Raw genomic sequence first — 17,975 nt, 5'->3', positions numbered from 1 at the left:
TTACTTTTAAAGAGTTACATTGATACTAATCCTTTGGGTTTTTTTAATATATTTATATTTATATTTTTTTCAATTCAATTTATTATAATAATAATAATTAATAATAATAAATTTGTCCAACCCATGGGTTCAACCTAACCTAACCTGACCCATGTGGGTTGGGTTGGACTTATGTGATGGGTTGGGTTGAATTTTTTTTGACCCACCATGGTGGGTTGGGTCAAAAAATCCCCTTAACCCGACCCATGCACACCCTTAGAGGAGAATATCAATGCTTTCTATGGAACTTCAGGGTCACACAATTAAACTCCCGCTAATTCTCTATACATGCAAAGTTTTATTAATAGCACTAAAAGTTAACTATTCCTTGCCCGTGGGGTTGAGCTTGACTTCCCAATTTGTTTTTTCTATCTTAATTTGTAGGATCATTATTGGTTGTTCAGGGGAGTTGAGTACTGCTTACACCCTCAAGTATTTGGAACGGGCTAGATGTGCACAGTGCCTTCATGTCAACATCTCTCATAGTCCTCATAAGTTAAATTAGAAAGCATGTAGAATTTTTTTGGAATGCAACCAAGAGAGGTGACCAGGTTCTTGCTTCTATCAGAATTTGTAGTTCTTATCTGCAAAGTTTAGGGCACTATAATCTATTCAAATACTCCTCAATAGGGGCGGAGCCACATAGTGGCTTGGGGGGGCCGTGGCCCCTGCCAAAAAAAAAAAATTTTCCCATTAGACTATGAAGAAAAAATAAATGGGCCCCCCCAACATTGGACAACCGGCCCCCCCTACCCATTTCTCACCCATTCTCCCAGCCCTCAATCAAAAATTAGGAACACCCTCAAATTAAAAAAAAAAAAATTATAATATATATATATTATATTTGTTCTACTTTCAAGCAAAAAAAAAAAAAAGCCCAAAAAAAATTTGAACTAAAATCTGAAAAAAAAAAAAAAAAAATTGCCCATGGCAAGCCAAGCCCACGGTGAGCCCAATAGATTACAGAGGTAGCTCGCTCAAGGCAAGCCCACGGATTCTCAACCAAAAAAAAAAAAAAAAATCAATACAAAGAATCAGAAATGAAACCCATCACGTTGCTGGCAGAGAAATCAAATCCATCACGTCGCTAGCAGAGAAATCAAACCCCAATATTGTCTATACAAAGCAAAAGCAAAACAAACTTCAGCAAACCAAACACAGAGGTGTTTATCTAAAAAAAAAAAATCCCCAATACACAAACCAAAACCAAACCCCAGTAAACCAAACCCAGTAACCCTCGGTCACATCGCCGTAGCTTGCTCTTCGTCATCGTCGTCGCTTGCCCCTCATCGCAGATCGCAGATCTTAGATCGGAGATCGCAGATTGCTCTGCCTCTGCTCCGGTGCTCGGTGCTCGGTGCTCCCTCCGGCCCTCCCTCAAGGTATTTCTCTCTTTTTCTCTCTGACTCTCTCTCTCTTTATCTCACTGAAATGAAAAAATGAAATGAAATTTTCGCAAATCGTAAATCGGTCATCGGAGATCACAGATCGCTCTGCCTCTGCTCCGGTGCAGCGGTGCTCGTTGCTCCCTCCGGCAATCCGGCCCTCCCTCAAGGTTTTTCTCTCTGACTCTCTCTCAGTCTCTCTCTCTTTATCTCACTGAATGAAAAAATGAAATGAAATTTATGAACGAGTCTCTCTATTTATTCTTTAATAGCCTATCTGATCTCAGTAAGTCTCTCTCTCTTTTGAACTGTGAGTCTCTTATTGGCTGGCTTTTGCTTTTTTCCTATTTTTGTCTTTTTAAATTTGGCTTTATCTTATCCCTTTTTGTTGGCCAGTGTGTTGGTGTTGGTGAAATATTGATTGTCATTTAGTGTAACATGTGTTGTGATTTGTGATTGGCATTGCGAAATTTTCTGATTGCAGCTGGCTATTGTGATTGGGACGCATGTTGTGCTTGTCTGTTGTCTATTGAGTGGGGTGGGAGGGGGTAGATGGGCTCATGGGGCGGGGTAAACAATAATTAAAGTAATGTAATGTGCAGCACATTACACTGCTTTAATTATTGTGCTGCACATGGAATGTATAATGTTCGGCTCTTTTAATGTAATATGTACAAGGGGCTAAACAATATAACAAATTAAAGCAGTATAATTAATGACGAATAAATTAAAGCAATATAGTTTATTGTTACGCTAAACAACAATAATTAAAGCTATATAATTAAATTAACCAATACATTATAAAAGAAAAATTAATTAAATTATTTTTGTTTTTGTTTGAGGGTTATTATTAATTAAAGTTGTATTAAAAATGGGTTGACTGTTTAAATTGTAGTGAAAATTTTGTTTTTTTCTTGAGTATGAATAACATTCATATAACTAAGTAAAAATTTCTAATTAAAATTTTATTTTTTAAAATTCTTTTCAGGTTAATTTTTGAGTCATATTCTTAAAGCTAAAAGAATTATGAGCAAACGAAAAACAATTGATGCATTCTTTAAGAAAAAAGATGTTAGCAATTCAGAAATTAGGACATCTGTGGCTATAGAAACAAATGTTAATACTTCAATGCCTGATGAACACCCCTCCAAATGTCCAAAACTTCAATTTGAAGAGATAGATCGTGATCTAGGATCATGTAAACAAATATGTGAATTTCCTATCAACAAACAAGATGAAATCCGACGAGCTTATCTCATAGAAAGTCCATATCAACCTAAAAATATAGACTATCCATACAATGATGATACTCATCGTCGTCGATTTCAACCTTCATGGTTTGATTCACATAAGGATTGGTTGGAATACACACCTTCAATGGATGCGATATATTGTCTAACTTGCTACCTTTTTAGTAAGAAACCAATAGGTCGTCCCAGATCAGATGCATTCATTTCAACAGGTTTTAATAATTGGAAAAAGGTGAAAGATGGAATGAATTGTCCTTTAATTCGTCATGTAGGAAAAGAACCAAACTCCCTACATAAAATTGTTGTGAAATGTTGCGAGGATTTAAAGAACTATTCACGACATATTGACAAGCTAATTGAGAAACAAACGTCAAAAGAATTAGAGAATAATCGATTGCGGCTCAAAACCTCAATAGAGTGTGCTCGATGGCTAGCATTCCAAGCTTGTGCTTTTAGAGGTCATGATGAAAGCCTTGATTCAAAAAATAGAGGTAATTTTATTAAATTAATAAAATTCACATCAACTTTTAATGACAAAGTAGCTAGTGTTGTCTTGGAAAATGCTCCAGGAAATGCCAAATATACATTACCCACAATTCAAAAGGAGAATTTGCATATTCTTGCTAGTAATGTGCAAAATGCTATTCGTGAAGAAATTGGGGATGCAAAATTTTGCATTCTTGTTGATGAAGCCCGGGATGAGTCGAAGAGAGAGAAAATGGCCATCATTTTGAGGTTTGTTGATAAAGAAGGTTTCATTAAAGAGCGTTTCTTTCATGTTGTGCATGTTAGAGACACTACTGCATTGACTTTACAGAATGAGATATGTGCTGTCCTTTCTCATTACAACCTCCACATTGAAAATATTCGAGGTCAAGAATGTGATGGGGCTAGTAACATGCGTGGTGAATTGAATGGATTACAAGTTTTTTTTCTTAAAGATTACCTATATGCTTATGTACATTGTATGGCTCATAGGTTGCAATTAGCTCTAGTTACAGCATCTAGAGAAGTAAAAGATGTTCATCAATTCTTTGATCATTCGGTTAATATTATAAATATTTTTGTTGGTTCTAGTAAGCATAATGATGAATTACAACATGCTCAAGTAGAACAAGTTGAGAATATGATTGCTTCTAATGAAATTGAGACTGGAAGAGGTGCAAACCAGATTGGTACTTTGCAACGAGCTGGAGATACTAGGTGGGGATCTCATTTTCAATCTATTTGTAGTTTGATTAAAATGTTTGATGCTACTTGCAAAGTTATTAACACTATCCCTGAGGAAGGGGCTAACTATAAACAACGCGGTGATGCCGAGGGAGCTTATCAGGTATTAATATCATTTGAATTTATTTTAATCTTGCATTTGATGAAAGAGATAATGGGAATTACTAATGTTCTTTGTCAAGCTTTGCAACAACATTCTCAAGACCTTTTAAATGCCATGCATTTAGTTTCAACTACAAAATCACTTATTCAAAAGTTGAGAGATTATGGATGGGAGGCTTTACTTGCTAGTGTTATATCATTTTGTGAGCAACATGAAATTGATATTCCTGATATGAACACTCGTTACACTAAAGGTCGAGGTAGATATTGTTGTCAAGATGACGATTTAACAATGGAATATCATTTTAGAATTGGCATATTTACAGTTGCAATAGACTTTCAATTGCAAGAATTGAAAAGTAGATTTTGTGAGCTAATAACGAAACTTGTCATTCTTAGTTTAGCTTTAAATCCCAAGGATGCTTTTAGATTATTCAAAATTGTTCATATATGTAATTTGGTTAAGAAATATTATCCTCAAGATTTCACTTAACATGAACAAGAACTTTTGGAGTCTCAATTGCAACATTATGAGCTTGATGTGATAAAACATCCAGATTTTCAGAATATGAGTACAATTTTCGAGCTATGTAGGGGATTAAAAATTTCAGGAAAGTCTAAAATTTATTTTTTGATTGATAGACTTATTCGTCTTGTGTTGACCCTTCCAGTTTCTACAGCAACTACAGAACGAGCTTTCTCAGCTATGAAGTTGTTAAAAACAAGACTTTGCAATAAAATGGAGGATAGCTTTTGGCAGATAATTTGATAGTTTATATAGAGAAGGAAATTGCAGGGAATTTCATTATAGAGATAATAATGGATGAATTTTATTCCATGAAAAATCGTCATCAGGCATGATTTGGTCAGGTTGATGACCCGACCTGACCCGAATAATGAGAGATTTACTGAGGCTTAATCCATGGAGCGGAGGTTTGGGCCAACAAAAAAATTTTGGCCCGTTTTGTAGCCCATTGTGAATCCTGTGCGCAAGATATAAAAGCCGTTTTTTTTCGTGATTAGGGTTTTGTCTTGTTGTTGTTTTTGAGAAAGAAAAACATTGTAGCCGCATATTGTAATTTTCTTTAATAATAGTGAAATCCCTGCAACTCTGTGGACGTAGGTAAATTGCCGAACCACGTAAATACTGTCTTGTGCGTGTGATTGTTTTTCTTTTGGCATTTTGTTTTCTCTATATTTTTGTTTCTCACAGGTTTAGAATTTCAATTGAATTCCCAACATGTTCAAGTATATAATGATATATGAAAGTTGATAATTTTGTATTCAATAGACTTAAGAATTATATTTAGTATATCTCTGTTACAACCTGGCCCCCCCTAAGTATTTATTCCTAGCTACACCCCTGCTCCTCAAGGTACAGGTCTAGTTGTCTTTTTTTCCTATCTTCTTTGACATTATACAACAACATATCATACACAAACTTGACACATATATATAAACCATCTAAGACTAAGAGCATTAGATTTTCATTCAAAGGTTTGTTAATTTTAGACAATTTCTCATCATCCTATCATATTCGATCTGAAAATGATTGTTATGTTCTTAGCTACATGCCTTTTTAATTACAATAAGACAGAAAATAATTTTGCTTGATGAGCCACTTGCTAAAATTAACCTCTTTTATGGACTCATGATCAAAATGTGAGATTTATAAATAGACTTGATGAATCATTATCACATTTAGTCTAATGCATGAACTAACATTATTACATATTCTCCATTGAAAGAAAGAAAGAAAAGTTATTTGTGTTTTGTATTTAGCTTAATGGTTTGTTAATTTTTAGTTTTTTAAAAAAATTTATAACTTTCACTGTTACATTTGAAATTTGTACCCCATTGCAAAATCCTCCTATAGAAATATAACATTGTCACATGTTCTCTTTTGTTTACCTCAGTGACATTGCTATTAAGTTATTTGTTGATTACTTAATTATTGCCATTATTGTTTTGTTAGATGGTACAATTGTTGAATTAATTATTATTATTCTATCATAGGTTACATCTAGCTATCTAATTTATGTTGGTTTCAGAGCTTAAGCCAACAACAATCTTATCTGGATAAATCTCTCAATGATCATGTGGAGCAAAAAACAATTTGAATTTTGCTAATAGGCGAAGGAAGATCACATGTTGGATTGAATTGGAGAGAAGTAACTGGCAAAATTTGTGCCTTTGCAAAATTTGTGTCTAAAAGTAGCTACCACCAGTTATAAGGATATTAATTCATATAATATGAGTACTCCATGTGATTTTAGAAATTTAATTAGATAACCGAATAGTTTTTAATTCTTATATTGTTGGGATTTGTAATGTTTTAGCCACAAATAAGTAATTAAGTTTTCATGAGATTCTCACTTAAACGACTGTTAAACTTCTCCTCGAGGTAGGAGCTTTTCCCTCTCCTCGGTGAGTACTTTTTCCACTGAGCAACGCCGACCAGTGGACCCTCACATCTTATTCTAACATTTTTCTTCTCCGCCCTCTGCTACCTACAACCCTGCTACCTACGATCCTCACCCTTTTTTTATTATTTTCTTCTTTGTTTTCATGATACCTACGACCCTTTATTTCATTGACCATACAAAACATCCATAACCACATCTCTTTTTCTTTGAAACTCATTTTCCTCCTCTTTGGGGGAGCACTTCTTCTCAACGTGAGTGAGTTTTCACTTTCTCACCTCTTTTTCCTCTACGTCAATTACATACGGGGACTGGTGGGAGACACAAGCCTTGGCTCTACCTCTGGTAAAGTGTCATGGAGTCCAAAATATTAGATCGTATCCAGCGAATGCAATTAACAGCAGACGAGGATGAAGCCATTACAGTACGTTCGTTGAGGAGAAAGGAGATCCTAGAAGAATATTCTTTGAGTTTAATTGGGAAGTTTCTTACAACTAGACTGATTAATATTAGAGCCGCCAAGAACTTACTGAGATCAACGAGGAAACTGGGGGAAGACCTGAAGGTGTTGGAACTAGGCGACGGACTATTACAATTCAAATTTGCAATGGAGAGCCAACTGAATTGGGTTTGGAGTAACGGGCCTTGGTGTTTTGATAACCACATCCTGGCCATGCGGAGATGGGAAAAAGGTATGAGTACCAGAACTGTGACCTTCACCCACCTACCGTTTTAGATCCAAGTTTGGGGCCTACTGTTCGACTTAATCACTGAAGAAGCCAGACACGATATTGGGCGAGGACTAGGCAAGGTGATTGACGTGGACTGCAAAGCTCTCAAAATCGACCAAGCCCGGTTTCTCCAAATTAAGGTGGATGTACCATTAGACAAGCCATTGAGGCGCGGAGGACCAGTCATTAGTCCCAAAGGCGATAAGGCAAAAGTCGCTTTCTGATACAAAAGACTAGTCAGCTGGTGTTTTGCTTGTGGAAGGATAGGTCATGAGTGCAAGGAGTGCAGGGTGGCGACTGAGGTTGAAAAGCAGGGGATGCCGTATGGGAATGGTTGAAGGCAGGCACTCGCGGCAGAACGGAAACATCAAGAAACAACCAGAAAAGCTCAGATCAAAGCCGGCGAGAACCTAAAGCTGAGACGACTCCACCACCGATGCCAGCTGGACCTTTAGACACATTAAACGCTGATGCGTTAAAGCCGCAAATTTCGGAAACTGTCTTGCCTAACCTGACACATACAGTTCAGCATTTAAATCCTGTAATCACACCAATATCCTCTCCAAAAACGTTACAGATTTTAAAGCCAACAATCCCATCAAAATCAGCCCTAAGCACGCTACCTACTAATCAAATGATTAAGACACGGGATATTACGCCAACTCAAAATCCCACCATCATGGAGACCGAAAATCATGGGGAGGAACTTTATTACATACCTATTAGTTATGGGGGAAATAAAGACAAACATGTGCCTTACTATAGCCGTACGTGCACAAGAAGATGACCCACAAGAAAAACACAAAGCCACGTGGAAAAAAAATTCCTAGACCAAAACAAAACACCACTAACCCAGTAGACAACTCAGCAAGGATGAACTTGATGGTAAGGGTGTCAATGTTCAACCCAACCCGTGAACACGACATGAACTCGACACAGGTTTTTTCGGGTTAGGGTTGGGCCTTAATGGGTTTGGGTTATAAACGGGTCGACCCGAAAGCTACACGATAAGAAACGTGTCATAAGCGGGTCAATCCGTGTAATTCGCAATAGACACATTTGACATGCTAATTTATTTGTATCAACTTGAAATAACCTACTTAACACAATCCGTTTAACTCGTATAACAAATAAATATTTATTTTATTTTAGATTTTTCAAATACCTTTTATATCTAACATATATTTTAAATTTAAAAAGAAAAGTGAGTAATTACAAAAATTTACAAGGGATATAATTGGAAATTGAAACTTTACAGACCCTAGAACTACTAATACTTTTTTCTTTTCTTTTTTTGGCATAGAACTTATACAAATGAAATAGGATGAGCTTGTGGAAGATGTTATGAATTTGGACATCAACAAAGAATTTATGGATGATAATCATGGTCATAGTTAGGATTAGTCTACTATTTGCTCAAATTCTTTCAATATTGATACTTAGCATTTGGTGAGTTCTAAGAATATTATATTTTTGTTGAACAATGTTATTTTGAATTTGGGTTGAAGTGTATGCACTTCTTTTGGAGTGTAAAGAACTTATTTCTAGATGAATGTTATATTTTTGTTGAACTATATTATTTTGAATGTGAGTTGAAGACTTGAAGTGTATGCATTGCTTTTTGGGATGTAAAAAAAATTATTTCTAGATGGATGTTATATTTAATATTATGCAGGTTGAAATGGGTTGTGTAACATTCGTGTCAACCCAACACAACTCATTTATTAAGCGTGTCAAATGGGTTGGGTCAGGTCAACCCGCGTTCTTAATAGGTCGGGTTAGGGTTGAAGGATCATGACACGATTATTAAATCGGTCGGGTTAGGGTTGAGCCGTTCAGTCGAATACTCCTACCTCGACACAACACGAACCCGACACACTAACCCGAATTGACACCCCTACTCGGTGGGAAAGAAGAGACAAATATCTCATGTAGCCCTAGACAATGCTCAGGGTAACAAAGCAAAGACCAAACGGCTCAAGGTGATGGCCGACCAAACACAACCTACTATCCAAATGGTGGAGGCTGCGGCATAGCCCCGTCGGTCACAATGATTATCATAGGGTGGAACTGCCGGGGGCTTGGAAACCACTGAGCAGTTGACATTCTTGCTGAATTGGTGAGAAGTAAAGCTCCCACAATTTTGTTTCTTATGGAGACAAAACTGACAGTTCAAGAGATGGAACCAATAAAGGTTGAGTTGGGCTTTCAATCTATGTTAGCAGTGTCCAGTGAGGTCTGGCATTGCTATGGAAAACTGGGGTGGTCGTTGATACAAACACCTACTCCCCACACCACATTGATGCACAGGTTCTCCCTCCCTCTAGCCAACCGTGGAGGCTAACGGGTATTTACGGCTATTCTGATGAACAACAGAAGTCAGAGACATGGAGGCTTCTTCGTCACTTATATAGTCGGTTAACACTTCCATGGGTGTGCTTGGGAGATTTTAATGAGATTCTGAGCTCGGAGGAGAAAAATGGTGGACAGCCAAAGCCATTGCCTCCTATGCTAGAATTCCGACGTACCTTACTATTTTGTGGACTGATTGATCTTGGGTATAGTGGATACAGGTATACTTGGCGAAATGGGCGAGATGAGGAAGAATTTGTGGAGGAGAGGTTGGATAGAGTGTGTGCAACGGTCACTTGGTCGGAGTTGCACCCAAGGGTGAAGGTGTTTCATTTGACAACTACGTATTTCGATCATGATCCGGTACTGTTGGATACACCACCGGTCTCTGCTCCTACTCCTCGACGTCAGCACAAACTCCACAGGTTTGAAGAGAAGTGGGCGTCTCACCCAGAGTGTGAGCAAGTGATCTGAACCTTATGAACCCAATCTCTACCCTCGGGCAGCCCCATGAACCGTTTGTTTGAGAAAATCAAGAAATGTCGATTAGACCTGGTGGCTTGGAGTCGAGTAGCTTTTGGTAACACACGGCATAGGCTCAATGAAAAGAAGCAGGAGTTGGAAGAATTGGTTAAGCATGGATATGAGCAGAACCTACACCGCATCACCGAGTTGAGAAGGGAGATTAATACCCTGCTACACCATGAAGAGGTGTACTGGAGATAGAGCTCTAGATCATTATGGCTCAAAGTAGGGGATAAGAATACTCAGTTCTTCCACCATAGGGCAAGCCAAAGACATTTGAAAAACACGATAGAAGAGCTACAAAACAGGGAGGGGATATGGCAGACATACTTGAGCAGAGTTAGTGACATTGCTGAGGAATACTATACTGAACTTTTTACCACTTCCAACCCTAATGGCATGGAACGGGTCCTAGATGCAATAGACAAAGTGGTCACTGAGGATATGGCAAACCAAATGACTCAACCGTACATTGAGGAAGAGGTAAGAGTGGCTCTGTTCAGTATGCACCCATCAAAATCACCTGGACCGGATGGTATGTCTCCTTTATTTTTCCAAAAATATTGGCATATTGTTGGGCATGATGTAATTCTTGCTGTAGTATTTGATCTGCACTTTGGTAGGCCCTTGAAGAAAATGAACTTCACACATATTGTCCTCATTCCCAAAAAGAAGGACCTACAGTCTATCACGGAATTCCGTCCTATTAGCTTGAGCAATGTTGTATCATGGGTTGTATCCAAAGTACTAGCTAACATGATAAAACCCATATTACCTAATGTTATTTCTGATGCCCAAAGCACTTTTATCCCTGACAGACTCATTTCAGATAATACTACTGTGGCTTTTGAGATGCTTCATAGGATGAGAAATAGGAGGAAAAGGAAGACCGGTCACATGGCAGTCAAGCTAGACATAAGCAAAGCCTATAATCGAGTGGAGTGGGAATTCCTTAGGCGGATCATGATGAAGATTGGGCTGCCTGAACAATGGGTAAACTTGGCTATGGAAACGATACGAACAGCCTCATACTCCATACTCATCAATGGGGAACCAAAGGGCTTTATCACACCAACCAAAGGCATTAAACAAGGTAACCTATTATCTCCATACCTCTTCTTGCTTTGTGCTGAGGGGCTGTCCTCCTTGATTCGGAAAGCAGCAGACACCAATCAGTTGAAGGGCATTTATTCTTGCCGAGGCGAGGTACGTATTTCTCACCTTCTCTTTGTAGATGACAGCCTACGGTTTTGTGAAGCTAAGAGTGGGGAATGCCATCAACTACTTGATATCCTTACACAATATGAGAAGGCCTCAAGATAGGCCATAAATAAAGCCAAAACCACACTCTTTTTCAGCCAAAATACAAGCCATAGGCAAAAAGAAGAGATACAAAACTTGATGGGGGCACAAGTCATGAACAACTGTGAAAGGTATCTTGGGTTGCTCATGGTTGGGGGTAAATCAAAGGTTGGCACGTTTAAGGAGGTCCAAGAGAGGATAACAAAAAAGGTGATGGGGTGGAAGGAAAAAACCATATCAAAGGCAGGTAGGGAGATTTTGATCAAGTTAGTGGCCCAAGCAATTCCCACATACTCCATGAGCATTTTCAAATTTCCTGGAAAGGTGTGTGATGGTGTTAACTCAATTTTGGCCAAATATTGGTGGGGACAAACTAGGAGTGAAAAGAAGATTCATTGGATTAATTGGAAAAAACTGTGCACACCCAAAAAGAAGGGAGATATGGGGTTTAGAGATTTTCATGCTTTTAACCTTGCTATGCTAGCTAAGCAAGCTTGGCGACTTGTCACTGAAACACATTCCCTATTCTATCGGGTGTACAAAGCCAGATATTTCCCTAGGTGCTCTTTCATGGAGGCAGAGTTAGGCCACAATCCATCATTTGTTTGGCGAAGCTTACTTGCTGCAAGAGACTTAATTAGGGAAGGCTCTATATGGAGGATAGGGAATGGGTAGACTATAGCAGTTAGTGACAAAAATTGGCTGCCCCACCCGCTTTTGTTTAAGCTAGGAGCAAACACCAACCTAAAAGTAAGTGACCTCATTGACCACCAAACCATGCAATGGAACCGACCTCTGATACAAGCCACCTTCATGTAGTCCACGCAAAACGCCATCCTGCGCACCTAGCTTAACGACACACATGCCTGAGATAAACTATGCTGGAAAAAAAATAAAGCACAACAGTTCACGGTCAAAACAACCTACCGGGTGGCACTCCGTGTGTGCCGTGTCTCAGGGGCTAAGCACTCAAGTGTAAGGGACGAAAAGAGGTTCTGGAGCAAGATTTGGAAGTTGAACGTACCACCTAAAGTTCGAAACTTCATTTGGAGAGCATGCAAAGACATACTCCTTACCCGAGCAAACCTTTACCGGAGGAAAGTTCCAATAGATCCGCTGTGCTCAATTTGTGGACTGACCGATGAAACGGTCGGGCATGCACTTTGGGAATGCCCTCTAGCCAGAAACGTGTGGGCAGTGGCACGTGGGAGACTGCAGAAGTGTGTGGCGACAGCGCAAAGTATCTTCCTATTAGTTCGTGACCTGGAAGAGAAGTTCACGGGGGAGGAGTTGGAAGCATGGGCGACGGTGGCATGGGCCATTTGGAATGCTAGGAACAGATATTGCTTTGAAGACAAGCAGACCCAACCAGCGGACATCCTACAGGGTGCTATAAATCTTTTGCAGGATTAGTTGAGGCCAGTGCCGGCTGAACAATGGAGTAAGAAATGCAGTCGCCTAAGGCCCCAAGTAAAAAAAAGGCCTTCAAATTTTACCAATAAGGTTATTTATAATCAATAAATAAAATAATTTTTTTTACCAGATGAAAAACAAATAAAAAATAAAGAAAAATACAACGTCCACAATATTTTTTAAAACACTTTTACAATTATGCTAAGTAGTAGGTTGTTACAACCTGTTATTGATAGCAACAAAATAATTATACTGATATTTTCAAAGAGAGAAAAAAAAAAAGCAACTTAAAACCTAGGATTTGTTGTAAAAAAATATTGTGAATGTTGTACTTCTAAAAAAAAGAAGAAAAATAATAAGAGTTTAATTAGCAAATTTTTACTAGTTCTCATCTAAATCCACCACTAACACCACTTTTTTACTTACTATTATCAATCTACCATATCAACAAGTATGAAAAATTTTGTGTAATTTTTTTTGTTTATAAAATTTATAAAAAAAGAAAAAATTCTACGTAGTTTTTGTTAATTAGTAGTAATTTTCCATCTAAAACAAGATAATTAATTTTCGTTTTAAACCCCCAAATACATTAAGCTACCCTTGTCAGAGGCTGAGTCGGCACATGGCAGAACCAAGTTGAACACGAGGAGGGCCAACATGCTCTGCACCTGAAGGGACAGTGCAGTATACGTGTTTTTCTCTTTTCACTTGTACTGTTTTTAAACCCAACGACTATGGTTAGGCCTTGGGTACTGTATACTTACTAGGGGTCAAAGCCCAATTTTTATATTAATAAAAGTCCTATCTTCACAGTCAAAAAAAAAAAAAAAAAAAGTTTTCATGATTATTATTGAAATCTGTTTGGTGATTTCAACAAATGTATAACATAGTTTATGTATATTCATTTCACTAATACAATTAACATGAAACCATATATGTCACATATTGCGTGGTGGTCTAAAGAATAATTTTCAAATTTTATATTCTTTTTAATGATTCGCAAAATGTTATAAATAACTTTTATTAAAAAAATGAATATTTTTGTTTAATTTCCTTTTGAATTTTTGAGAAAAAAAAAATTTGTTTTCATTTTGGTATTACAAAATTTATATTTATGATTTATGATTGTTCCTATAATGAATAAAATATGAATATTCAAATTTATATTTATGACTATGATTGTTCCTATATTACATTTATGATTGTTCCTATAATAAATAAAAATATTATTAGGAAATACATTATTATTTATTAAATTAATACAAATTGTAAAAAATAAATTTAATAAAACCATCCTAAAAAATTCATCCCGCACAACGCGCGGGTTAGCGGTTAATATATAATAATAGTAGACTTATATTTAATTTTGCAAAACTCCTATTGTGATAAATCATTAGGCACATCATCAACCTTTTATCAACCAAATTTTCTTATAATTTCTTTTTTGGTAATATTATGAGAAAATTTTACCTAATCCAACCTCAATAATGATTTAGACCCCAAATTTGAAAATTATGGCTTAAATCACTTTTAAGTTAATCCAAACAATTAACACTGAATTTAAATGATTAACCAATTAAAAGTACATGGACATCACAATTAGCATGGATAAACATGTAAAACATAAACAATTAGCAACCCACATAAATTTAAAGACTCTGTGGTACCACTGCTAGGAACAATCCACTAAAATGTGGAGCAATCTTGTATTCGCAACCAAGCATTGATTACACCTTCAAGCCTCATGGCTTAATATGGGTGTGCTCCACTCATTCCCAACTCCCAACTCTCAACACTCAATTGCAGTGATGGAAATGATAACTGATTTTCCTCTCGACCAAGGACTCCCATGAAAGTCCGCCGAAGTTGTCTCTCAACCAAAATTCAAATGCCTGACACCTGCAACTCCAACTCGCTCGACCAAAACTTCTTTTCTTCAGCAACTTCCATTTTAGTTCTTGAACCCTTATAACCCAGTTACAAATGAATCCACAAGATACAAAAATACAATGTGTCTCTCCTGCTAATTCAGGGTTTGATTAGTTTGATACAAAAATACTAAGATCTACAACATATTTTGGGGAGAAACATTTTTGTAATAATTGATTCTTATATTTTAGTTTAGTGATTATAAAATAAAATAAAAATTTGTGAAAACTTCATTTAATAGTTCTTATGTTATAAAATGAAAACAAAGCTTTTATAAAATGCTCAATAACTCTCCAAAATGGTAAATTATACATTCTCCAGCTTTTTATTTGCATACTCATCTTACTGTATTATAAGTTGTATAATACATTATGTTTCCTTGAAATCAATTTTAAAAAATTTTAAATACTTTTAAATAAAAAAAATATGGACCGCCTAACTTATAGAATATATAGTACACTATATCAATTATTCTCCATTGGATAATAATCACATTATTTTGAGTTGGGTTTGAGATTGACACTTATAAGTCTCATCTACATATCCCATTTTTCACTTAACATAATAATAATAATTATTATTATTATTATTATGTCAAAATTTTTGTCGCATCTCATGGGTCTACAGCTAGTACTATTAGAAATTGATACTTCGTGTGCATTTGGCATTGACTTAAAAAGCCAACTTTTGCTACTATTTAGCTTTTTTTGTTACTATTTATGGGTCTCATTGCACTTTTTTATACTATTCATAGGTCTTATGCACTTTTCGTGTGCGCTTAGCATTGGCTTAAAAAATCAACTTTTGCTACTATTCAATTTATTTTTGCTATTATTCACAAGTCCCGTTGCACTTTTTGGTATTATTCATGAATTCTACTGTACTATTTTTGCTACCTTTTAGTTTTATCTAAAATTCAGTTTCAGTTAAATAAACTATTTCCAAACAAACACGAATGCAACTATCAAGTCAACCATAGTTTTTGGTTTTTTGTTTTGTTTTTTGTTTTTTTCTTAAAAGAAACAAGCTTGACTGTTGGTTGAAACACAACTCTAATATGAATCACAATCACGTAGAAGAATATTATTATGTTTTCGCCATACATAAGAAATAAGCATACATACTCTTATTAAAACTGTTGAATTTAAATATTAGAAGCAAAGAATTGCCCTTGGATTGTGTTATGTTGGAAAAGAAAATAATGTCCCGAGCAAAAAGAGAGATTTATATACCTGAACTTGTTTGCAGATAAATACATTTCTGCCCCCCAGGGCCCCAATTGGATAACAACCATCGAATAATCTAAATTTTTTGAAGTGAACTAGGAAAGTGAAAATATGCTAGGGAAAAAAAAAATGAGAGAGAGAGAGAAAAAGAGAGGAGAAAAAAAGAATGTTAGAGTATAATAGAAGAGTCTCAGCCAAAAAAAAAAAGAGTATAATAGAAGAGAAAAGGATTTGCAGGTATATGGTGTGTACAGTGTGAGCCGTATGAGGAACCTGATTCTAAATGAACAAGAGGTGATTCGGCCCAGACTTGGACCAATTGAGCCCAGCTTTATGAAAATGAGGCTGCAATCGCCTTGCTTCATGGACCTAAGGCATAAGCATGTACCATGGACCAAACTAGCTAAAAGGCCATACTAAGAATTTCGACAAGAGAAGAAAGAATCCGCCTAGGCAATGAGTTGTACAAGTTACAACCCAAGTTACCCAACCCAATTTCATTCCTATCTTTTGCTTTTTATCTTGTGCCAAGTTCTATACAACGTGATAATTGTTTCTTTGACTACTAATAGAGAAAATTTGAATTATGGAAAATTTGGGAATTCCAATAATGACATAATAACAACAATATATTTGTCCCAGCAAATGAAAGATCCTCTGTGAAACGCGACTTCTTTCTTCTTTTTCTATTTTTTTTTTCATTTTTTGAGAGAAAATCTAGTAATTTGGAATATTGTTTTATAATATAATTATACATAAAAAGTTCATTATTTCATAATTAATGTCCTAATTAGCCAACTTCATAAAAGATATATTAAAAAAAAACAAATTAAACTCTTTTACATAATTAAACATATTAAAAGTTAATGAAATCTCATACATATTATTGTTTTTAAAATTAAAAAATAATCTCATACATGACTAAACTTACCAAAAAAGATTATAAAAAATCAGAAAAGTGGATTTTTTCTTTTTTTAAAAAGTAAAAAAGCCACAAAAGCAATTACAATTCTTAAATGCATATTCCGCCCAAAATGCCAGAATTTCGTTGAAATGGCCAATATAGGCCAGAATTTGGACTGAGATGAAATAAGAGTTTAGTATATTAGTTTATATATTAGAACACAATATTCCAACTAGAACAGCCAAAACAAAATGTAATTTAAAATATTGATTCAAATTAAAAGTATATAAATTTAAACAAGTCACTATTTTTTAGTTCTAAGAAAAATCAACATAGTTGTAGGTTCCAATTAACTCAACTAGTAAATATCTTCTTATCGAATAAGAAATTTGAGACTCAAACCCCGACTATATCATGAACTAATTGGTATCCTAATTTAATAATACAAATAAATCAATATAGAGTAGAATCCATAAGATGAAATTCTATTATATATATATATATATATATATCAATAAGAGTTTTGGTTAACCCATGAGCCCTCTCTCTCTCTCTCTACCTAGATATTAAAATAAATAAATTTTCTTGGGGAAAATATTAATAATAATTTAATCAACTAATTAGTACCATGAAAATTGATGAATGCTTGCCACATCCCTCATGGCAGCTCAAGTTGCGTAAGTCACTGCTCAGTTTGCATTAGAATGATGTCTGTTATTAGGAATAAGTTGTGTTTATAATTCTTTGAAGTTTTACTATTAATTAAGCGAAGTTTCTCTCATACAAAAACTTCTTGTATGACAGTAATATAGACAAGTATGCTTAGGTGAATTATGTTCTTGCAGTAATTTTTCTTTTTCTTTTGGCCACCTTGATGCACATCTACATTTCACTTCTTTGAATTATTCTTTTATCACTTTTGGATGAAAAGGCCTAGGTTTTAATAATGAGCATTGTTATTATACTGGAAGAAAGTAAGAGCACCACAATACCTAGGGACCTGGAAGAACCAATATCTCTGACTTAACTACAACAATAGAGACATTTTTTTCGCAAATTTGTAGCCTGGCATTCATAATTACCCTTTCAGATACCTAATATTTTTGAAAGAAACCTAAGGGGAAAAGATACATAATTTAGTATACATATGAAAGTTCATCACGG

General features: G+C 35.8%; 2 protein-coding genes across 2 annotated transcripts; both read left to right on the top strand.

The window, feature by feature from the left end:
* Positions 1–2,552: 2,552 nt before the first annotated feature.
* Positions 2,553–4,499, top strand: LOC115965052 (zinc finger MYM-type protein 1-like). Its single transcript, XM_031084259.1, has one exon. The coding sequence runs from the start codon at positions 2,553–2,555 to the stop codon at positions 4,497–4,499; it is 1,947 nt and encodes a 648-aa protein (XP_030940119.1).
* A 2,285-nt stretch (positions 4,500–6,784) lies between these two features.
* LOC115965051 lies at positions 6,785–11,360 on the top strand. Its single transcript, XM_031084258.1, has 4 exons — positions 6,785–7,121; positions 7,505–7,701; positions 9,471–9,969; positions 10,267–11,360. Exons 1-4 carry the CDS (start codon positions 6,785–6,787, stop codon positions 11,358–11,360), a joined length of 2,127 nt encoding a protein of 708 aa, XP_030940118.1.
* The last annotated feature ends 6,615 nt before the right edge of the window (positions 11,361–17,975 follow it).

This window comes from Quercus lobata, chromosome 10 (assembly GCF_001633185.2).
Source record: "Quercus lobata isolate SW786 chromosome 10, ValleyOak3.0 Primary Assembly, whole genome shotgun sequence".
Classification (NCBI taxonomy): Eukaryota; Viridiplantae; Streptophyta; class Magnoliopsida; order Fagales; family Fagaceae; genus Quercus; species Quercus lobata.
Note: the sequence above shows the minus strand (reverse complement) of the source record. Positions and strands in the feature narration are given on the sequence as shown.